The following is a 25,000-nucleotide window of genomic DNA, read 5'->3' as shown; positions in this document are numbered from 1 at the left end:
GTAACAGCGCGGTCACGGGCATCTGCCCGCACACCTCCCCAAGCTGCAGGGATGTGCCTATCGCATCCCTGCGGCTGTAGCAGCTACCACTGCGGATGTGAGGCTCACGTCCCAGCGGCAGAAATGGTTACTACTTTAGGTCACCTCTAGCTACTTAAAGGGATACTGAGCAGCTCTAAAAAACACAATTTGTACTTACCTGGGGCGTCCTCCAGCCCACTGTAGGCCGCGAGGTCCCCTGGGGTCCTCCTGGCTGCTCTCCCGGTCCCGCTAGCAGCTCCGTTAATTGGCAACTTCTGCCTGTAGTCGCCAGTATGAGTTCCCACCGTGCATGTTTCGCTACGCGTTATCACGGCGGCCTGCGTAAGAGTCGTACCGTGCATGGCGGGGACTCATACTGGTGACTTCAGGCAGAAGTCGCAAATTAACGGAGCCGGCAGCAGGACCAGGAGAGGCGCCAAGAGGACGCCGGGGGACCTTGCAGCCTACGGTGGGCTGGTGGATGCCCCAGGTAAGTATAAATTGGGGGATTTTTAAATCTGCTCAGTATGTCTTTAATACTGTGGGTACCTCTGGCTACCTAATACTAAATGGCATCTGTAGCTACCTATGCTGGGCAGGGGAAGCAAGGGAGGAGTGACAGTGGGGTCAGCCAGCACACTTACAGTGTTCGGGGGTTTGTAAATCTGGGTTTGTTTATTGTACTTACTGATAAAATAGCAATAAACAAAAGTAGAAAGAAGAGCTGATCACTGAGATGCTAATAATTCTTGCTTGCATGCCAATTTAATGCATATAAATGTTCTGTGTTTTGTCTTTCCAAAATAATCGTTCATGATCTTTTCGGCTGACACTCTGGTGACTGCTAGTGGCAGCACATTCATGCATACTCTGATTTGCCAAACTGAACGCACTGTCCTGTTCACAAGTCACGAGGCACAGGAGGAAAACCTTGGGGCAAAACACTGAACTAATCGACTCAGTTGCAGCTGATTGCTTTTTACCATGTTTTGATGGGCAAGATAGAGGATGACTATACAGACATAAGATTGACGTCTGATATGATCAGCAGTCAGGCGTTTAGTATGTGCACAGACCTTCCTGTGCACATTTCAGCAACACATAAAGTGCGTAATAAGCAAGGGCATCAGATGTGCATAGGCTACACTGTCTACCTTCTCACGTATGCACTGTGCAACAATGCACTACAATAACACACTGCTGCATGCATTATTGTCAAAATGCCGCGTTGACCCTTTCATTGTCAGTGTGTGGGATCAGCACCAAAAGTGATGGGAACAGAGAGATGCTGCGTGTTGCGTTGTAAACGCACAGCCATCTGCGTTGGATAATGTGAACGAAGCCTTCGCCTAGTGTGTACAGACTCCCACGGCCATTCTAATGTCTTACAACTGCCATTTTTCTATATATCAACTTTCACGGGTAGTTGTTTGCTTTTTTAAAAACAGGACAATAGCCAGCAGGCCAAAATAATTCTGTTTTAAAGGGAACCTGAAGTGAGAGAAAAATGGAGGCTGCCATATTTATTTCCTTTTAAACCATACCAGGCGCCTGGCAGCCCTGCTGATCTCTTTGGCTGCAGTACTGGCTGAATCACACACCTGAAACAAGCATGCAGCTAATCCAGGCAGACTTCAGTCAGAACACCTGATCTGCATGCTTGTCCATGGCTAAAAGTATAGTGAAAAAAAGGTACAACAGGATAGCCAAGCAATTTGTATTGTTTAAAACAATATCCCTCTCACTTCAGGTTTGCTTGAGGTGTAGTGTGGACTGACCTTCCCGGCCAAGAGCCAAAATAACGAGTTACATTGCGTAATTAAATCAAGTGAAACCTCCCATTGGATTAATTCAAGCGTGATGTTGTAGTCTTATTATGGTCACTTTAACTTTAACTAGTTATATCAAATATAAATGAACCCGCTGGTGGCGCCATTACAATGTGTGGGTTCCAGGCGGTGAGAGTGCCTGGGACCCCCGCGGCCCCCCGGTTGTATGGGGGCAATGGGAAGCCTCCTCGTGGCGCCCCTGGATAGTACTATGTAGCATGAACTAATTCCCGCAGGGCGATTGTTTTGCGGTTTTGGTTTTTGACCCTGCATATTTAGGCATGCGAAAGCAAATGCATATTTGCATGAGCAATGTCTCGTGATTAGCCAATAGGCCAAATTTGCAAAGCCAGATTTGTCAGGTTCACTTGGTTGATGCACACATTTTCTCTCTGTTGTAATTAGCATTGCATTTTCTTTTCTTTGGAGGCAAGTGATGAATGGCTTGTTTTAGGAGGTGAGAGCCCTGGAGCAGGCTGTTTGCGCCTGTCCTCCCCTTATGTGTCGCGCCCAGGTCATGCGCATATAGCAGAACGCAATGGACGTTAAGGTAAGTGCCTGTTTTTAATCTTGGGAGGTGTGTGCGGGCGGCTCTTCCCGGCGCTGGCCACGCTGGGGAGATCGCCTGCACCCCCCAGCCTCCCCCGCCGGGGTGCCGCTGTGTGGGTTCCAGGCGGTGAGAGAGCCTGGGACCCCCGCGGCCCCCCGGTTGTATGGGGGCAATGGGAAGCCTCCTCGTGGCGCCCCTGGATAGTGCTATGTAGCATGAACTAATTCCCGCAGGGTGATTGTTTTGCGGTTTTGGTTTTTGACCCTGCATATTTAGGCATGCGAAAGCAAATGCATATTTGTATGAGCAATGTCTCGTGATTATCCAATAGGCCAAATTTGCAAAGCCAGATTTGTCAGGTTCACTTGGTTGATACACACATTTTCTCTCTGTTGTAATTATCATGTTAAGTGAAGACCTGTACACATTGGTGCAATGCGTTTTTTTTCTATTCTCATGACGGCTTTGCGATTAAAAAAATTGCATGTGATTTTAAAAAAGCAGCACAAGCGCAGCAGTGTGTACAGACCCTAACACCGGATGTGACGTCACCACCCTACTTGCACCATCGCTAGTATCAGCCGCCCACCGGCCATCGTCACATGACTCCTAGTACAAGCAGGCATATGGATTTATGCAAATAAAGCCAGCAATCCCCATAACGGTGATAAACAGCACTAACTCAAGCCCCTCACATACTGGATGATATGTCTTACAGCAACTGGAGTTTATCCTTGAAAAAGCATGATGGCAGCATGCAGCTAAAGTGAACCTACCGGGAGTATAATAAGACTATTGTGTGTGAGAGAGAGTGGAGTGAGCTGGTATGAATGACACAGCTGGCTGCGAATACTCTAGGCTAGTTATAATCATGTTCCTGCTCGCTTTTAAGCGGGTTTTAGGGGTGTCAATAAAGTTTATATGTGACTCAGTAAACGTGTGGAATTCTGTAATGTTGAAGCAATGACGCTGCAATCATCCATAGCACAGCTCTTAAAGTAATTTGTTGCTATCAGATAACGTTTCCTTTTCTCCAATATTACGGAACTCTCAACCCCCCTCTCTCCAGCCATATATAGCCTATTTTCTCTCTAGGTGTGGATCAGCTAGCTGAAGCTTTTCAATAATTAATCAATGCTTCAATCATTGCAACAAAAGCTCTGACATTTCACCTTCTCAAAATATAAATAAATAATAAAATACAATACAGATGCCGTGGTCCAGTCCTGCTGACTTATGCCATCTTTCATCACATGTTTTTATAGACAAGACTTCACACATTTCTGGAAAGCAGGACTCACTCAGGGCCCTTTTCCACTGCAAAACGCAACTGCAAACGCATACGCATTTCCCAATTTTGATGTGTGTTTTTTATGCATTTGCATTTTCCGTTTTTCTGATTGGCAAGTGGCAAGTGTTTTCTTGAAAATAGATACTAGTGGTTAAATCAATACAAAATGCATTTCTATGCGTTTTTCATGCGTTCTTATACTTTAAATTGAAACCCAAAACGAATCATAATCGCACATAAACGTTTGCGTTTTTTTAAAAATCGGAACGCAGCAGTGGAAAAGGCCACCCAAGATTCTTATTTTAAACAGGCTGCACTTCAGAATCAGCATGTGTTTTGCGTTTTTGGCAAAAACGCAGCTAGTGGAAAACGGCCCTGATTCAGCCTGTGTTATTGAACTTTGAGGCTGCTTACACACAGGGACGTTACAGGCGCACGTTAGTGCGCCTGTAACGCTCCCCCAACGCACAGCAATGTAGCACAAGTGGGCTGTTCACACAGCCCACGTTGCGTTACATGTAATGCTGCACGTTCTCCAAAAAGTGCAGCATGCTACGTCGTTAGAGCGGCTATAGCCGCGTTAGACTATTTGCACATGCTCAGTGGGGGGCAGAGATGAGGCGGGGAGAGCCAGCTACAGTAGCCGCGCACATGGCTTCTTAATATTCACTGCACTGGCGGCAGCTGATTGGCCGGCGGGACCACGTGATGCGGAGTGTCTCGCCCCGTATCACATGGTCCCGCCGGCCAATCAGCGCCACTCTGGGAGACCTTATATGGATAGAGCCGCCTAACGCGGCTCACTCTACCGTCCTATCTTGCAGCACCATACGTTGTGTTAGGTGCACGTTATGCGACCTTAACGCGGCACCTAACGCAACGTCGGTGTGCAAGTAGCCTTAGTCTGGGTTCACAGTGGTCAGTTGCATAACGCATATGTTATAATGCCTTATAATGAGTGTGAACTGCAATGGAGACTGGGCAAAGACTTTAAAACAAAGCCTGCATGCAGCGAGTTAGAATAACGTGATCTGTTACAGCGCAGAGATGTGAACAGCCCCATAGAATTGTATGGGCAGTGAGCTGACATGCAGAATTATTCTGCAACCCAACTGACCACTGTGAACAGAGCGTCACACGGTCAGAAAAGTACAAGGGCCCATATGCAATTCACTTTTTCTCCTGAGTTTTCTCCTAGGAGAAATCAATCAAATTCTTGTTAGAATAACTTTTCAGCACTTTGCAATTGATAAAATACCCCAAAATAGGTGAAAAAGTACTGTCAACATTATTTTGAGTATCTCCTTGCTTGCTAGTGGTTTAAAGCCATTTTATTGACAGGTTTGAAAATATCACCTTCGAAAAAATTCAGGAGAAAAGGTTAATTGCATATGGGCCAAGGAGTCATTAAGGGCTGGTGCACACCAGAGCGGTTCTGAAGCGTTTTTTAAAACGCTTCCAGGGGGAAAAGCGCTTGGCTAATGAAAGTGAATGGGCTGGTGCAAACCAGAACAGTATGTTTTTTCCACAAACGCAAACTCAGGAGCTACAGCATTTTTTAGATTTCTGAGGCATTTCTGCCTCAATGTTAAAGTATAGGAAAGTGGAAAACGGCTCTGAAAAATGCTAGATCAGAGCAGTTTTCCAGGCGTTCTTGTTACAGAAGCTGTTCAGTAACAGCTTTACTGTAACACAAAAATGCTCCAAAAACGCTAGGCATGCTTAGAAAACGTCTCTAAACATGCCTAGAATCGCTCTGAAATCTGCTTCAAAAACCTCTAGCGTTTTACAGATCTGCTATCGCTTTTTGGTGTGCACTGGGCCTACCTTTGTTTGCTTTGCAGCTCAACAAAGCAGATTTGACATCAGACTGGCTGCTGGAAAGAACTCACTCTTAAAAACAAAAATAGGCTCAGTGAATCTTGCCCCCCCCCCCTTCCCAATCAGCACAAATAAAAATTACATTATGCTTGGTTAGTGCTACGTTTGTACCCATTTGTGCTGCTTTCATTTTGAAGAAAATAGCGCTTATTATTTCCAAAACAATATTATCACCCAGCCCCCATACAACAACCTACATACATGACCCTGGTATGGGTGGGTAGTGCTGTGCATGTGCTCATTTGTGCTGCAAAAATCTTTCTAGCTTTCATAGTTTTTGAGATACTCACGTTTTTATAAAAGGTCAAAAGTTCACTCAGGCTCACTCAGCCTTTGCGATGTTTTAGGGGGGGCTGAGTGAACTTTTGACCTTTATAAAAAATGTGAATATCTCAAAAACTATAAAAGATAGAAAGATTTTTGCAGCACAAATGAGCACATGCACATGCATGGGTGCATGCACAGCACCCATACCACTTTCAAGTCTGTAGGTTGTTGTATGGGGGCGGGGTGATGGTATTGTTTTGGAAATCATAAGCGCTATTATCTTCAAAATGAAAGCAGCACAAATGGGTACAAACGTAGCACTAACCAAGCATGATGGATTTTTTATTTGTGCTGATTGTAGGGGGGGGGGGCAAGATTCATGGAGCTAAATATGACTATTCACCATTAGCAAAAAAACAAAAACAAAACAAAAAAACACAAACATATACAATTAATTATCTCATAAGTTTATTTTCATTTTATTTTTGTTATTTTTTTGGGGGGGAGGGTTCCAGCGCCCGGGCACGGCTCCCATTGCGTCATGTGACCCAGCATCAGAGAGCAGCTAGTAGCTACAGGCAGGGTAGACGATGGCGCCTGGAGGCTCGGTAAGTATTGTTAGCTGCACTCTGTACAGCTAATTATTCATACACCACAATGGGAAGTTATCAGGTAATCCACACTGCAGAAAGTATGTATGTGATGTTTGTAGCAAAATTCAAGTGGACGTTCATTTTAAAATATCATCTAAACTTATGAAAGAAAAAAAATTAAACAAAAAACAGGGCGGAGCTAGTTTAATAGATTCCTAATAAGCTCTGTACAGACATCCAATTCCTGACACACAAACAATCCATGATCTTTAGGGCAACCATTTTCAGGAGCTTGATCGTCTCTCAGTGGATTGCTGCTCGGGTTAAGCCCAGCAGCTGGCTGAGTGCCAGGCAAATATTTTCTGCATGAAGCAGTACAAATCTAGAGGTGGCCATTAACGGTACAATGCCATGGCCAATCAATCGTTTCCAATCACATTGGTAATCAATTCGGTCATGCCTATTAACCCTCAAATTTTCTCCAAGCAAACTGATTGGATCAACGGGATCGATCAGTTTTTCGGATCAATCTGATCGGTTATTGGGATTTCAGTGGTTAATGAGCACAACCAATCGTTTCTGATCAATTGCCAAGGTGATTGGAAACAATCGATTGCTGCGGGATTGTACTGTTAATGGCCCCCTTAACAGTAATAGGACAATTATTTTTTGCCAAAGCAAAACAGAAACAATTGAAAAATAAAAAGTACCATTACCTCTAGAAGATACGCTCCAAGGTACAGCACAGAGTAATATGGAGCACTGTGAATCCTTTTTTCCTTGTCTATCAGAAGACTCTTATTGTTGGTAAAAACGTGTGTGATTCCTCCATCTGGATGTTCAGCATTCTGCAGCGTCGCTTGTCCAGCAGCAAGAACTCTGTAAAGAAATAATGACAACGCTCACACACTGTTATATTAAATATATACAATCTTTTATCTTCGAAAATGTGTCAATCACCAACTCATGTTAAGTTTTTACCAGGCGTTTCAACCAGACGACAGGGAGGGCATGCTTTCACATTCAATATTGGTTCCCACCCAACCAAAATCTTGTTTCCTAGTTTAGGTTGCAAAGGGAAATATACTGAAGCCAAATAAGGTCCGTTTCACATGAACAGCTGGCGGCGGTGCATTCAGCGCCTGTCCGCTACTCCTAAGCACAGGCTGGGCCCTTGTAAGCGATCAGTATGGGCAGTCTGGAGGTGTGAGCTGCAAGGAGACACATTTGAGCGTTGCCACAGCCACACTCAGACAGAAGACAAGGGCCTTGATTCATCAAGACTTATCGAATTGGTTAACGACAGTTCGGTAAAATACCGAATTCGTTAAAGAGACTCCGTAGCAAAAATTTCATCCTGTTTTCTACCATTCTACAAGTTCCAAAACCTATGCTAATGTGCTCTGGCTTACTGCAGCACTTTCTACCATCACCATCTCTGTAATAAATCAGCTTATCTTTCCCCTGTCGGACTTGTCACCCTGTGTCTGGAAGGCTGCCAAGTTCTTCAGTGTTGTGGTTCTGTGATGCATCTCCCCCCTCCAGGCCCCTCTATGCACACTGCCTGTGTGTTATTTAAATTAGGGCAGCTTCTCTCTGCTCTATTATCTTTTACAAGCTGGATAAATAATCCTCTGAGCTGGCTGGGCTTTCACATACTGAGGAATTACAGACGGGTAGAGCTGTCTGCACTCTGCAGGAAGAAACTGCCTGTCACTATTCAGTAGGTGATAGCTGCAGGGGGAAAGAAACACACAAATGATCTCTTGAGATTCAAAAGGAAGGCTGTATACCGCCTGCTTTTGTATGGATGTATTTTCTATTTGTGGACATACTGTACATCAACCTACTTCCTGTTTTGGTGGCCATTTTGTTTGTTTATAAACAAACTTTTAAAAACTGTTTTTAACCACTTTTAATGTGGCGGGGAGCGTTGTGACAGAGGGGAATAGGAGATGTCCCCTAACGCACTGGTATGTTAACTTTTGTGCGATTTTAACAATACAGATTCTCTTTAAGTTGATTTCAGGATTCATCAAATTTATCTACAGCTGTTAGCGAGCATTCGGTAATAATTCGGTAATCATTCGTTAGTGATGCGTTAAAACGGAAGAAAGTGCAATTCATGAAAGTGGGCGTCGTTTAGCGTTACATTTAGGATTAGTTATCTCCTTCACTGCTCTGTCGTTATTCCTGTCAGATCATTGCTGACAGAGAAGATGGAGCCATTTGAAGTGGTTATGTATCAGCTGAGAGTGATTCAAAGCGCAGGAGGGCAAGAATAATGTCTACAACCATATAAATTTGCAAGAGAATAGATTTATTTGCTATAACAGGACATCTGCATTTCTCTTGAATCATCTTGTAAGAGAACACAGGCAGTGCCAGGGTTAACTAATTTGCTAGCTACACTATATTTTTTTTTAGAAAAGGCTCCTATCAAGCCGTAGCTGGCGAAATTGTGGGATTGTCCCAAGCCACTTCCAGAATCCTGGTCCAGGTGTTAAGCCCTATTCAGAATGTTGCTACGTAGTGTTCAAAGGACTGCCTTTTACACACAATTCCATGGGAATCTTATGGCCGTTTGTTAAATTACCGCTGTAAAATGGAAATATCGACACGTTACCGAATTGTTATCGATATTTTATCGAATACACACCGAATACGGAAAAACCTTGATGAATACAACTAGAAATCAATAAACTTTGAATTCGGTGATTTAACAAACTGGAAAAAGTTATCTCAAAGACAATGATGAATCGAGGCCAAGATGGTTTCTTGCTACCAGGTAACTGCAACATGTGTCAAGCGTTGACAAGGGTGGGGTTACAAACACTGACATTCAACTGCATTAAATTGTAACTGGAAGGCGCTCAGTGACCAGCAGGTATGAAAAAGCCCTGGTTAGCCTCCTGTGTGAGAGAGGCCTAATGGTCTCTGAAGCACGTTATGGAAGCAAGTTGTTTTAAAATGTTAAAAATTAAAGCGGATCCATTTTTTTTTTTAAATCTGCATGAACACACAGCTCTCATACCACAATATATACTTACAGCAATCATTTGTCAAAAGCCATTATGTTTCATTGCTAACAATCAGCCTTGAATGAGAGAAACTTTCCTAGGCAATGATCTGCCTTACAAGATCACTACAGTTATCTGTAATAAAATAATAATAATCCGAGCATTTGTATAGTGCTTTTCTCCTGTCGGGCTCAAAGCGCTCAAGAGCTGCAGCCACTGGGACGCGCTCAGGAGGCCACCCTGCAGTGTTAGGGAGTCTTGCCCTGAACTCCTTACTGAATAGGTACAGACCCTAGACAGGACTCAAACCCTGGTCTCCCATGTCAAAGGCAGTGCCCTTAACCAGTACACTATCCAGCCATTAGCACTGTAACATGTAAGCTATCCAAGCAGACAAAGGAGGGATTAAGAACATGATTATTTTTATTTATAGAGCGCCAACATATTTCATAGCACTCTACAATGTGAAAAACATACAACAATGGGGAGCATAGATACAGGAGCAGTTCAACACACCGTACAATCAGGACAACCAGTGATGCAGGTACCAATACATACAATCGATGTGTAGTTTAAATAACATAAACAGGAGTATGGCTAGAGGGGGCAGCCCCTGCAGGGGGGGGGGGGGATATGGGGGCAGAGCTGTATGGGCCCCCCCCAACTACTACTTCACTCCCTCCGATAAAGGGGCCCATCATTCAGATCAGGCGTTTTGTGCCTACACTCATTATGGGTGAGAAGATTATGATGTTCACACTTGTTTTATAGCACTTACAAGATGGGCCCCCAGGCTGTGGGGGCCACCCAGGGAATGGATGTGAATATTAAGGGGCCCCATCAAAGGTTGGCAGGGGGCCCCATGATTTGTAGTTATGACAGCTTACCTACGCAATCCGTTCACAGTATTCACAATGTGCTGCCCCTCATACTGTACGGAGGAGGTAAAACTGGTCAGTGATTGGCCAATCAATGTTGGATGTGTGTATAAACGCTAAAGCTATATACATGCTAGAATGACACTGGCCAAAACATCTGGTAGTGATTCATTCAGGCACAAATTTTAAGTGATAATAGGAGTGTCTGACATTGGTGATATTGTGATTAGTGCTCTGTCAGGTTGAATCACTGGGGTGTGTACACACATACAATTTTGATTAGCCAGTCTTACCACCTCCATGTAGTATGAGAGCTTATCTACACAATCGGTTCAGAATAGTCAAAATCTGTTGGCCCTCATAATACATGAAAGAATTAAAATTGGCCAATCAAAATTGGATGCGTGTATACACCCTCACTTCCCTGAGCAAAAAAATTCTAAATCGGAATACTGGATGGACTACAAATAAGCAGTTCCTGCACTACACTCCCACCAGTGTGAAAAACCACAGCAACAAAAATGCACATTTATGAAGCAGATCATGTATATCAAATATGCAAATATGGCCACCCCGATCTAGAAACATAATTACACTATAAACAAAGCAGCAAGATTAAAAAATATACAGTAATGTCACGCTAATGTAACTATGAACCTCACCAGATCGCTTTCACATATATATCCTGCATAAAAAAGCTACAATTCTGCTGTATCATGAAGAAAGTTTAACAAAACTGTTTTTTAGACTGGTAAAAAAAAAAATCTACAGGAGATAAATGTTATCAAAGCAATTTCAGTTTTAAAGTAAAAAAAAAAAAAAAGAAGAAGTACAAAGATTAATGCTGAAGATTGTTTTATTGTGATGGCAGGGAATATTATTTCAATTACAGCATGCAAACACACAGCATAAAGAAACATGACAGAGCTCAGCTTAACCAAATGCATGAAACGAGGGGGCCTTTCATCTCCTGTCTCAAACAGAGGGGCATCACGTCGTACCTCAGAAAAGCCTCTCTTTCTTTATCAGCATCCTGAATGAGAAGGGCCACTTTCCATCTGCTGAAGGCCCCTAGAGCACCAGTGTGTGTCAGGTGTTCGCGCCATCTTTTTGGTGCAGATTGCATCTGAGGTGAATAATGGGCGTCTCTTTCCATTTTATATCCCCATTCGTAAGTCGTTTCATCAAGCCATCTGCCGCTTTCTGCACTGTTAATTACGTACTCTTTAGTCAGTACCCACTTTCCTGGAAAGTAAATTAACTGTGAGCCAAAAAAGATTCTGGGTACAAATAGTAAATTAAAGGATGATCAGAGCAGCAATTAAATCCCAGCCTATTTTACACCAGTTAGGAAAAAAAAAATGCCCCCAAAATCTCCTGAAAGGTTTTCTTTCTTACTAGTGTCAGTATGGTTGTGTGCAAGCCCTCCTCATGAATGCTAAGCAAACTTTGTAAGCAATGCAGAGGCAAGAATGCAGAATTGTCAGTTTGTACTAAACCACAAAGAGGACTCTTTATCAAAGTGCCATTTGGATTGTCAAGGATAAATACACACTTTATTCTTAAAAATGTAACATGTACAGTATCTTATAAATAGCAGATCAGCTTCTACTAAAATATAAAAAAATAAATCATATTTAAAAGTGTGCTCAGTGATGGTCTAAGACATTTATTTAGAGTGGACCTGAACTCTTGCACAGGATATAAGGAAAACAGAGAGAAATGCACCCTGTACGTATTTAGGGAGTTTTTAGCCTGTCTTAATTCCCCCTCATTTGTGTCTAATCACAAGTTGTAATTTGATTGCTCCCGTGTGTCAGCTGACTGCCATGGCAGATAAACTTGTAAGCACTGAATGTTAGCTCTATGGCTGTTTCCATGAAAGCAGGAAGTAGAAACATTGCAGATTTATTGCAGAATTCGTATTAGCTATAACAGAGAAATGTTTTTCTTTAAAGGTTATTATGCTGTTGCATATCTTTCAGAGCAGAGAGGAAATTCTGAGCTTAGGTCAACTTTAACACGGCCCTTTTAAATGACAACCTTTTTGGCATAGCTAGTAATTAAGTAAGGAAAAATACCAGATCCTATCATGATAACAGCGGGTCGCAGGTAACTTTGCAGCATCATCCATTTTGGCAGAGACAGCTCTGTACAGTGAACCAGTCAGAACCCACTCACTGCAATGCACAGTAATAGCTTCTTTATAGAAAGGAAGATCAGCATACAGTAATGATCTCATCTGCTAATTGCAATCTCACATTGTCAAATCAACAGACTGGGGGAGGGGCTTCGCCCATGCTGTACTGCTTCAATGCCCATGCTGTACTGCTTCAATTCAAAAAGGAAGGGGCACAGAACTGGATATGTTGGCTAATCTGTTTCGTTGGGTTAGCTGAATCACAAAACTGGCATGACAGAATTACAGCTTTTCATCAGTAAAGACATTTTACATATGCTGTATTTCAACTGTATATGTAGCACTTTCCTTGGAGTGCTCAGCTCTAGGTGGCGCATCAAGTGTTCACCCCCAGATAGCTTAATGCTCTGGTATGGTGTGACCCTTTACAGACTACACCTAGAATGACCAATTCTGGCCCCTGGTCCATTCACTAGAATGCAGAGTGAATAATGCCCTTGGCTTGAATATAAAGAGGAACTTTAGTGGCCTCAATTCACAGAGCATTATCAAACGTTTATCAAACACTTTATCAAACGTTTGATAATTTACCTCATGGGTAAAATCTCATTTTAAATTCCCTAAGGTGTTATATATTTATCTAATGTTTTACCGATAAAACGTTCAACAAATATATAACACCTTAGTGAGATTTTACCCATGAGGTAAATTATCAAACGTTTGATAAAGTGTTTGATAAACGTTTGATAATGCTCCGTGAATTGAGGCCACTGAGTATAACATAATGAATACAACTATTTTATTTTATATATGTAACAAAATAATTGTGTGCCCATTGTAAAACCTTTCCTCACCCAGATTTATAAAAATGAAATATGTCACAGAAGGCAACATTTTTAGTCCTGGAAAGGTACATCCCTTTGCAAGCCTCAAGAATTTAGTTTCTTGTGGCTTCCAAAAGGAGCAGAAACACCACCAGGGCCCATATGTAATTCACTTTTTCACCTGAGTTTTCACCTAGGTGACATTTTTAAACTTGTAAATAAAATGCTTTTTAAACAACCAGCAAGCAAACAAATACTCAAAATAATTTTGATAGTACTTTGTCACTTACTTTTTGGTACTTTTACAATTGCAAAGTGCTAAAAAAATTATTATAAATCAAAGATGAAACATTTTCTTCTAGGAGAAAACTCAGGTGAAAAAGTGAATTGCATATGGGCCCAGGTCTCCCAGAGTGCACTGGGAGGAGAAGGGTGCATAATAAACAGCGTAGTGTTAAACCCTAACAAATTAATTAACTCCTTGTGCCATCTAAACTTGACCTTAAGACTTAGCGATCAGATGTGATTGTTAGGGCGACAGTTTGAGGACTCAACACTGTATAGATGCATCGCTGTGCTGTGGCCTAGCAATGCATCTATACAGCACTTTGGTCCTCAAAATGTGCACACTAGTGATTATATCTAATTACTTCAGACAGCCAGGGACAGGCCAAATAATATATTTTGTGGCGTTTTATAACTGTGGCACTTGCCATGTGAACATAAGGAAGGATGAAAACTCGAACTCAATGGACGTGTCTTTTTTCAACCTAAATAACTGTAACTATGAAACAAATGTGTGTTTTCTGCATTCCCCCCCCCCCCCCCCCCCCCGTAAACAAAAAAACAATATATCACTTTGATGGCATAAGTAATACAAAGAGTTATTGCTGTATCAATAGCGACATATTGAAAGGCCAAAATTGTCAGAATACAGGAATGTGAAGTGGTTAAACAAATACGTCAAAAGTATGATAGCCCCTGCCAGGGCCGGATTTACCATAAGGCACTGTAGGCATGTGCCTATAGGCGCCTGAAGATGGAAAGGTGGCTCACTCCCCTCCCTAAGTGGTTGGATAGTGCAATGGTTAAGGGCTCTGCATCTGACACAGGTGACCAGGGTTCGAATCTCTGCTCTGCCTGTTCAGTAAGCCAGCACCTATTCAGCAGGAGACCTTACGCAAGTCTCCCTAACACTGCTACTGCCTATAGAGCGTGTCCTAGAGGCTACAGCTCTGGCGCTTTGAGTCTGCAGGAGAGAAGCGTGATAGAAGTGTTTGTCTGTTGTCTTTAACTGCCTCCCTCTCTCCTTCCCTATGCAGAGTCCTGATGAGAGTGTAAAGGAGAGGTTCCTCACCGGTTACTCCACTAACCAGAACTCCCTTCAGTCAGGGGCACCTCTAGCTTCTTAATACTGAGGGTACTTCTGGCTGCATAATGCTAAGGGGCACTTGTAGCTACCTATGATGTGCAAGTAAGGAAAGGGAGAAGCGACAGCTGGGCCAGTTTGGCAGGTGTTTCTATGTTCATGGAGGGAGAAGTCTAGGGTGCCAGGAAATCTGTGCCTATAGGCTCCTGTAATGTAACTCAGGGCCTGGCACCTGTATCTTAACATGCTTACCACAGTACAGTACATTTCAGTTATTACTTATTTAGTGCCTGGATAGTATACTGGTTTAGGGCCTGTTTCCACTACACGCAGATTCTGGATGCATAAAAACTGACTGCAATGAATCCCTATGGGCCTGTTTCCACTAAGCACGATTTTTCTGATGCAGATTTCCCACAGGCATTCATTGGAGTCGGTTTTCTGCATTCAGAATCCGCGTGTAGTGGAAATAGGCCCTAAGGGCTCTACCTCTGTCACAGGAGACCAGGGTTTGAATCTCAGCTTGGGCAAGCCTCCTTAACACTGCTACTGCCTACAGAGTGCGCTCTAGTGGCTGCACCTCTGGCGCTTTGAGTCCACCAGGAGAAAAGCGCAATATAAATGTTATGTGTCTTATCTTATTTCCCATTTGCCATTTCTGATGCCTAGTTTGGTACCAAAATGAATGCTGCCATCATGTTTGTGACTTCAGCTTTTTGCACAGCAACTCAGAAAATCCTGTACATTCTCTCACCATCTCTACACCCATCAATTACTACCTTCTTACCTAAGGTAATGTCTGGAATGTCATATATCACTACATCATTGTAGTCATCCTCTAGATTGTAAGCCTTTGGCAGGGCCTTCTCCCCTTAACTTGATTGTACACTCTACCCAGAATATGTGAACTTGTATTATCAGCACTACCACTCCAGTGTATGATCTGGCATTGTATTACAACATATATGGTGTTGTGTATCTTATTGCTTATTACCTGTATTGTGCTGTCACCCAGTTATCATTGTCTGTAATGCTATGTATTGTACAGCGCTGCCTAATATGTTGGTGCTATATAAATCCAATAAATAATAATAAGGCCCATATGCAATTCACTTTTTCTCCTGAGTTTTCTCCTAGGAAATAATTTTTATCTTGGATTTAAAAAAAAAAAAATTGTCAGCACTTTGCACTTAAAAAAATACCAAAAGGTAGGTGAAAAAGTACTATCAAAATTATTTTTGGTATTTTTTACTTGCTGCTGTTATAAATGAATTTTATTTCCAAGTTGTGAAAATGTCACCTAGGAGAAAATTCAGGTGAAAAATGTAATTGCATATGGGCCAGAGGCTGTAACTCCTGATTGTCAAGTCTTTTCTGCCAAGGCCTTCCAGGAGAACCCTAAAGTGAGAGGATTATGGGGGCTGCCATATTTATCTCCTTTTAAATCTACACCAATTAGCCAAGCTGCTCTGCTGATGCTGTGTCTCTTACTTATAGCCACATACCCAAAACATGTCTGAACATCACGTGCTGCAATTAAAGTCTAGTAATATTAACCATATGCTTATTTCCGGTGCACAATTCAGACAGTACTGCAGCCAAAGGCAAAAACCATGACTGCCAAGCAATTGGCATTATTTAAAACTACTTCTTGAAAAATGCACACATATATTCGTCCTATTTATTCAATGAGTAGTGCAAATGGGATGTTTAATAAACGTTCATTCTGTCGAAATGCCTGTGTATGTGTGCACTCCTGTCTGTATATGTGTGCACTTGTGAACGTGTATGTTGTGTGCACTCCTGCATGTGTATGTGTGCACTCCTGCCTGTATATGTGTGCACTCCTGCCTGTATATGTGTGCACTCCTGCCTGTATATGTGTGCACTCCTGCCTGTATATGTGTGCACTCCTGCCTGTATATGTGTGCACTCCTGCCTGTATATGTGTGCACTCCTGCCTGTATATGTGTGCACTCCTGCCTGTATATGTGTGCACTCCTGCACGTGTATGTTGTGTGCACTCCTGCATGTGTATGTGTGCACTCCTGCCTGTATATGTGTGCACTCCTGCCTGTATATGTGTGCACTCCTGCCTGTATATGTGTGCACTCCTGCCTGTATATGTGTGCACTCCTGCCTGTATATGTGTGCACTCCTGCCTGTATATGTGTGCACTCCTGCCTGTATATGTGTGCACTCCTGCACGTGTATGTTGTGTGCACTCCTGCATGTGTATGTGTGCACTCCTGCCTGTATATGTGTGCACTCCTGCCTGTATATGTGTGCACTCCTGCCTGTATATGTGTGCACTCCTGCCTGTATATGTGTGCACTCCTGCCTGTATATGTGTGCACTCCTGCCTGTATATGTGTGCACTCCTGCCTGTATATGGCCTAGTGCATACCAAAAAACGCTAGCAGATCCGCAAAATGCTAGCAGATTTTGAAACGCTTTTTTTTATTTTTCTGCAGCGTTTCAGCTAGCGTTTTGCGGTTTTGTGTAGCGGTTTTGGTGTAGTAGATTTCATGTATCGTTACAGTAAAGCTGTTACTGAACAGCTACTGTAACAAAAAACGCCTGGCAAACCGCTCTGAAGTGCCGTTTTTCAGAGCGGTTTGCGTTTTTCCTATACTTAACATTGAGGCAGAAATGCATCCGCAATCCAAAATCTGCAGCAGCCCGGGAGTATGCGTTTCTGCAAAACGCCTCCCGCTCTGGTGTGCACCAGCCCATTGAAATACATTACCCAAGCGGATCCGCACCCGCAAGCAGATCGCAAACCGCAGCGGAAACGCTCCGGTGTGCACTAGGCCTATGTGTGCACTCCTGCCCGTGTAGGTTGTGTGCACTCCTGCCCGTGTAGGTTGTGTGCACTCCTGCCCGTGTAGGTTGTGTGCACTCCTGCCCGTGTAGGTTGTGTGCACTCCTGCACGTGTAGGTTGTGTGCACTCCTGCACGTGTAGGTTGTGTGCACTCCTGCACGTGTAGGTTGTGTGCACTCCTGCACGTGTAGGTTGTGTGCACTCCTGCACGTGTATGTTGTGTGCACTCCTGCACGTGTATGTTGTGTGCACTCCTGCACGTGTATGTTGTGTGCACTCCTGCACGTGTATGTTGTGTGCACTCCTGCACGTGTATGTTGTGTGCACTCCTGCACGTGTATGTTGTGTGCACTCCTGCACGTGTATGTTGTGTGCACTCCTGCACGTGTATGTTGTGTGCACTCCTGCACGTGTATGTTGTGTGCACTCCTGCACGTGTATGTTGTGTGCACTCCTGCACGTGTATGTTGTGTGCACTCCTGCACGTGTGTGCACTCCTGCACGTGTATGTGTGCACTCCTGCACGTGTATGTGTGCACTCCTGCAAGTGTATGTGTGCACTCCTGCAAGTGTATGTGTGCACTCCTGCACGTGTATGTGTGCACTCCTGCACGTGTATGTGTGCACTCCTGCACGTGTATGTGTGCACTCCTGCCCGTGTATGTGTGCACTCCTGCCCGTGTATGTGTGCACTCCTGCCCGTGTATGTGTGCACTCCTGCCCGTGTATGTGTGCACTCCTGCCCGTGTATGTGTGCACTCCTGCCCGTGTATGTGTGCACTCCTGCCCGTGTATGTGTGCACTCCTGCCCGTGTATGTGTGCACTCCTGCCCGTGTATGTGTGCACTCCTGCCCGTGTATGTGTGCACTCCTGCCCGTGTATGTGTGCACTCCTGCCCGTGTATGTGTGCACTCCTGCCCGTGTATGTGTGCACTCCTGCCCGTGTATGTGTGCACTCCTGCCCGTGTATGTGTGCACTCCTGCCCGTGTATGTGTGCACTCCTGCCCGTGTATGTGTGCACTCCTGCCCGTGTATGTGTGCACTCCTGCCCGTGTATGTGTGCACTCCTGCACGTGTATGTGTGCACTCCTGCACGTGTATGTGTGCACTCCTGCACGTGTATGTGTGCACTCCTGCACGTGTATGTGTGCACTCCTGCACGTGCACACAAAGTGGTTAAAAGAAAATAAATATGTCAGCCTTCATTTGTCTCTCACTAAAGGGTTCCTTTAACATGACCAGGAGTGTATTCATTTTATAAAGATCTAAAGTTTTGTTACAGAAGTCAGTGGAAAGGCAATGTAAACACCTGGCAGAAGCATTCCAATCCATTTCATACTCATTTAACACACTGAAAATGCATGAGAAAAATGATGCAATAAGTGAATCACAAAAAAAAATGTCCAGTCATGAAAATGCCGCCATAATGTATACTAACCTGAGGCACAAGCTGCTAGCCACTTCTCGCTTCTGGAAGGCTTCTTTGCTATTAAGTGTGTGCAGAGCTCAAATTTCTGAAAGCACAAACAGTGTGTTATGAAGTAGTTTACTTTGCAAGCCGCTCATTAGCAAGCTTGATGATTATATTTTTGGGGAGAAAAGACACAGAACATTTATATCACACTCCACTCTCCTGGCGGACTCAAAGCGCCAGAGCTGCAGCCACTAGGTCATGCTCAGTAGGCAGTAGTAATGTTAGGCCCGTTTCACACCAGCGTTAAAAAACAATTTGTTCGCAGATCAGAACGGATACTGTACAAAAGGAATGGATGCTTATTCAATGTTTACCTATGGATCCATTCACATCCATCCGTTCAAATGGATTCGTTCTGTACGATCAGCTGAACAGACCGCTGAGCCCAGCGGACCGGAAACGGAAGATGAAGCGCTGCATTGGTGGCAATGAGATAACATAACGTTTCTTTACACCAGTCAAGTAATAGACCGTTCTAAGGGCAAAATCGACTGGGGGTGGGGGTCTGTGGGGACATTCCACTGGGGGGGTGGAGGGTCTGTGGGGATGTGGGGACGCTCCACTGGGGGGTGGAGGGTCTGTGGGGATGAAGTGCACCTGAGCGGGCGGGTGAGAGAGGGAGGGTTCTTTACCCAGGTTTCAGTCTTCTTTCCCTTCAATTGCATCCCAGGTCATGTCATGCGACTTGAACACGATGTTGGATGCAACTGAAAGCGGAAGACAGACTCCTGGTAAGTTAACCATCCTTCACCTGCTCGCTTAGGAACACGGACCGGTGGAACAGAGTGAAAACGGATCTGATCGACAGGTGATCAGATCTGTTTTCAAGGATATGTTTGCCAGTGTGAGCCAAGTCTTACAGATCCAGTGAAGCGGAAACCGGATCCGATTTACCGGATCCGTTTGGCTGAAGATGGCGGTATGAAACGGCCCTAAGGGAATCTTGCCCAAGGTCTCCTACTGGCTAGGTGCAGGCTTACTGAACAGGAAGAGCTTCAAAAACTGGTCTGCTGTGTCAGAGCCCTTAAAGGACAACTGTAGTGAGAGGTATATGGAGGCTGCCATATTTATTTCCTTTTACGCTACTGTATACCAGTTGCCTGGCAGCCCTGATGGCCTATTTGGCTGTAGTAGTGTCTAAATCACATCTGAAACAAGCATGTGGCTAATCTTGTCAGATCTGACAATAATGTCAGAAACACCTGATCTGCTGCATGCTTGTTTAGGGTTTATACTGTAGCTAAAAGTTTTGGAGACAGAGGATCAGTATGATAGCCAGGTAACTGGAATTGCTTAAAAGGAAATAAATATGGCAGCCTCCATATACCTCTCACTACAGTTGTCCTTTATCCAGTACACTCCTGAAAAGCTAATTACTTTAGGCCCCAGAGTTGTGGTATGCCGAAAACCAAAACTGATTTTTATTATTTTTATCTGAAAGAGGAACTTCAGTGACATATAGTGTATACCATTTTTATGTTAACTATCCTGGTTTCAGCATCACAAACACTTCCTATATCTATATATTGTCCTCCCAGTAATACTTAGCCCAGGCAATTCCCCTCCATGCGTATTCTGGGAGACCAGATATTATTTCTACTGACTTCGGAACATGCCATAAAAAGTTCTGCATTGATACAGCTGCCAGCAGTATAAATGTTGCAACCCGTGATCCATTTAAGAATGTAAATCAGGGTGAGGAAAGATTGAAACACTGACTAAATAATTGATAAAGTCATAATGTAAAAAATAAGCAATTTTATTCATTACGTTATATTCAGTAAAGTTCCTCTTTAGAGCAAACCCGAGGCGGTCTTACAATAAAGTCTAATACTTACCTAAGACAAGGCAAACCCCTTGATCCCCCGGAAGCTTCCCACGTTGCTCAAGACCACCACTGCTCAGGACCCTCTAACAGTGTGCAGGCACTGTAGTAAACAGCTTCGGCTTGCTGTGCAGACTTGGCTGTACTCACTCTGAAGTAGCACGCCTGCAGTCGTACACCACAGGAAGCAAGGCAACAAAAACACGCCTGACAAGCTCTTGTGGCGTATGTCTGAGCACGGCTATATTACCGCTGTTATGTGCATCAAGCTCTATGTCACAAGTCAGCTCATTAAAGAGATTCAAACAATAGCTTATTAGGACCAGTGATGTTTGGGAAAAATGATGGGATTTGTTATGATATCCATTTGCCCACTACTGTGGCACCACAGCCCAAACATACTTACAGTAATGGTTGTCCAAAACAATCATTGTTAATCATTTCAGGTGGCCATTCACCATCTAAACAAGCTGTCTATCTGCTGATGTTTTGCTATATGGAGAAGGGAGGGTGTTTAGATCTGTAGTCTGCCCCTCATCAGTTTTTTTTAATAAGAACGATAAATGTTCAGTTAGAAAATAATCCTCAGTATAAGTAAGATACCATGTAATGATAATGTAACGCTCTATTCCCATATATAGACATACCATATATACTCGCATACAAGCCGAATTTTTGACCCCCAAAAAGGGGGTCAAAAGTTGGGGGGGGGTCGGCTTGTATGCGAGTCTTCCCTGATGGTCCGTGGCCCTCGCTACCCCCTCCCCGCTGCTATTACTTGTTTAGGCAGCGGCTTCCTCGTCCCCGGCGCTTCCTCTTCCCCGCTCTCATGCCGGTATGAAGAGATCACAGCAGCGCGCCCGGCGCTGCTGCTGTGACGATGCAGGGGGCAGGAAAGAGCGGTTCCCCTGGTAACGGCGATACAGATCGCCGCTACAGGGAGCCGCGCTCTTTCCTGCCCCCTGCACCGTCACAGCAGCAGCGCCGGGCGCGCTGCTGTGATCTCTTCATACAGGCATGAGAGCGGGGAAGAGGAAGCGCCGGGGACGAGGAAGCCGCTGCAGGTAATAGCAGCGGGGGGAGCAGGGCACTATACTGGCCACTACCTACCTACACTAAGTACTATACTAGCTAAACTGGGCACTATACTAGCTAAACCGGGCACTATACTAGCTAAACCGGGCACTATACTAGCTAAACCGGGCACTATACTAGCTAAACTGGGCACTATACTAGCTAAACTGGGCACTATACTAGCTATACTGGGGCACTATACTAGCTATACTGGGGCACTATACTAGCTATACTGGGGCACTATACTAGCTATACTGGGGCACTATACTAGCTATACTGGGGCACTATACTAGCTATACTGGGGCACTATACTAGCTATACTGGGGCACTATACTAGCTATACTGGGGCACTATACTGGCTATACTGGGGCACTATACTGGCTATACTGGGTCACTATACTAGCTATACTGGGGCACTATACTAGCTATACTGGGGCACTATACTAGCTATACTGCGCACTATACTAGCTATACTGGGGCACTATACTAGCTATACTGGGGCACTATACTAGCTATACTGGGGCACTATACTAGCTATACTGGGGCACTATACTAGCTATACTGGGGCACTATACTAGCTATACTGGGGCACTATACTAGCTATACTGCGGCACTATACTAGCTATACTGCGCACTATACTAGCTATACTGCGCACTATACTAGCTATACTGCGCACTATACTAGCTATACTGGGGCACTACCTACCTATACTGGGCACTATACTGGCTAAACTGGGCACTATACTAGCTATACTGGGCACTATACTAGCTATACTGGGGCACTACCTACCTATACTGGGCACTATACTGGCTAAACTGGGCACTATACTAGCTAAACTGGGCACTATACTAGCTAAACTGGGGCACTACCTACCTATACTGGGCACTATACTAGCTATACTGGGAACTATACTAGCTAAACTGGGCACTTTACTAGCTATACTGGGGCACTTTACTAGCTATACTGGGGCACTATACTAGCTATACTGGGTCACTATACTAGCTATACTGGGTCACTATACTAGCTATACTGGGTCACTATACTAGCTATACTGGGTCACTATACTAGCTATACTGGGTCACTATACTAGCTATACTGGGGCACTATACTAGCTATACTGGGGCACTATACTAGCTATACTGGGGCACTATACTAGCTATACTGGGGCACTATACTAGCTATACTGCGCACTATACTAGCTATACTGGGCACTATACTAGCTATACTGGGGCACTATACTAGCTATACTGGGGCACTATACTAGCTATACTGGGAACTATACTGGCTAAACTGGGCACTATACTAGCTAAACTGGGCACTATACTAGCTAAACTGGGCACTATACTAGCTATGATGGGGCACTACCTACCCATACTGGGCACTATACTAGCTATACTGGGACACACTGGGGGGATTACGCGGCCTGCACCAATCCAGCATTTCCTACCCCCCGGCTTATATGGGGGTCAATCATTATTCACTGTTTTTTCATGGAAAAGTTGGGGGTCGGCTTATATGCGAGTATATACGGTACTCGTACACATACATACATTCAAAAAATAAGCACTTACTTCACTGTCCAGAAACACACATGGTAGTGTATGCAATAATTTGACCAATGATTCTTTTTCTTCTTCTCTGAAACCGGTGAGCTGAACAATTCTCTTTTCCATCTGAAAGCACAAAGGGTCTCTCCACAAACAAGATCAAGTGGGGACCAGTTGTGCACAAGAGGTGAGAGCAGTGTGCAAATTTGATTTTCTCCTGGGCTCTCTGCCCTCTCTATTTCAATCCGGGTGACTTGATGGGCTGGTTGTCTGTACTTCACGCTTCTTCTTTACTAGAGGTAGCATCCTAAAGAAAATAGCACCTACGAAGATCAAGAAGATCGCAGTCAAACTGGGACTGTCAAGTGCCATATGAAAAACACAGATGTGAATGTAATTTATACAACTACACTCACCTCATCCCTGATCCACTGGTATCTTGAACATTTTTGGGTGGCGATTACCTTTAAATGAAAAATATAAAACACTGAATTAATAATAGGCCAAAATAAAGCGGTATATAATAATACAATAAAAACGTGTTTTCCTACTTTTTATTACCCATACAGTTATATTTGCTTTTGTGCACAAGCATTATTGTCTATTTACAAATAAGTTCCCAAAATACAGTTTATCTGCTCTGAAAGCTGCCATTGCATTTTCCTGCAAAGCTGCTGTATTTCTATATTAAGATTTAGTGATCACTTCTCAGCTCTCTCTGCTTTTGCTACTAAATGTTTAGTAAACATTTAGGTTTACTGCATATAAACATTTTGGTTTACTACGGTAAATGTAGCTGACATATGGATGTAAACAAAAGAAAATGTTATCACCTCTTAGGATGTGGCAGGAAGCTTTCCACTAAAGAAGAAAGTGCTGTGTTTAACTGTTTGAATTCTGTTCTGCTAACATATTTTTGTGGTAATATGTGTTTTGCTGTGTTTCATACCACTTTAAAAAAAAAAAAAAGTACTGTTAAATAAAACAGAATTGCTTCCGTGCTTACATTATTAAAAGATGATTACAGTAAAGAGTGGCATAAATTAAACTTTTATGTACACAGGTGCATAGTGAAGAATGATTGCTCATTTCCTCTTCAGCAATGACATGCAGCGACTCTGGCTGAGAGGTCATGTTACTGTCATACTAGATTATGTCTGGAGAGCTCAGAAAGAGGTAAAACAGAACCCAAGCAATGACAAGGCAAGGAGGCTGTTATGGCTCAGATAAGCAGGGGCATAGCATGGTGAGGAGGTGTGGCCAAGGAAAGCAGGGGCATGACATGAGAAAAGAGGTGTGGCTGCACTTCCAAACCAAGAAGGTCAGCCAAATTTTGGAATTCTCAAGGCTCAGTGTATAGCCCCGTCTGTCACAAGGTATGGACATGCTGTGTAGGAGACAGGATCATCACTGCATTACTGATTCACTGTCCAGGTGGCATAAGTAGACACAGATATGAGATACTTGTCTCTATGAAGGGCTTTTTTTACCCAAAGCATCACCAAAAGCATTTGTTTGGCAGAATAACAACCCAATGTGATGATATGGACAACACACAACATGTAAAAATGCACAACACCGCAGGTTCT

The 25,000-nt window shown here is 43.7% G+C and overlaps 1 protein-coding gene across 3 annotated transcripts in view; it reads right to left on the bottom strand.

Moving 5' to 3' along the window:
• Positions 1 to 25,000, bottom strand: part of SLF1 (SMC5-SMC6 complex localization factor 1) — a 147,732-nt gene that overhangs the window by 101,756 nt on the left and 20,976 nt on the right. For all 3 annotated transcript variants that reach the window (XM_068247552.1, XM_068247572.1, XM_068247563.1), the window contains exons 2-6: positions 23,828 to 23,875; positions 23,436 to 23,734; positions 18,929 to 19,004; positions 11,332 to 11,575; positions 7,149 to 7,311 (exon numbers count right to left, since the gene is read on the bottom strand). In XM_068247552.1, coding sequence (XP_068103653.1) covers positions 7,149 to 7,311; positions 11,332 to 11,575; positions 18,929 to 19,004; positions 23,436 to 23,537 — 585 coding nt within the window. In that variant the 5' untranslated portion in view covers positions 23,538 to 23,734; positions 23,828 to 23,875. The remainder of the gene's footprint in view (positions 1 to 7,148; positions 7,312 to 11,331; positions 11,576 to 18,928; positions 19,005 to 23,435; positions 23,735 to 23,827; positions 23,876 to 25,000) is intronic.

The sequence above is a fragment of the Hyperolius riggenbachi genome, chromosome 1, assembly GCF_040937935.1.
Source record: "Hyperolius riggenbachi isolate aHypRig1 chromosome 1, aHypRig1.pri, whole genome shotgun sequence".
Lineage (NCBI taxonomy): Eukaryota > Metazoa > Chordata > Amphibia > Anura > Hyperoliidae > Hyperolius > Hyperolius riggenbachi.
The sequence above is the reverse complement of the archived record's forward strand: the minus strand, read 5'-3'. Positions and strand labels throughout refer to the sequence as shown.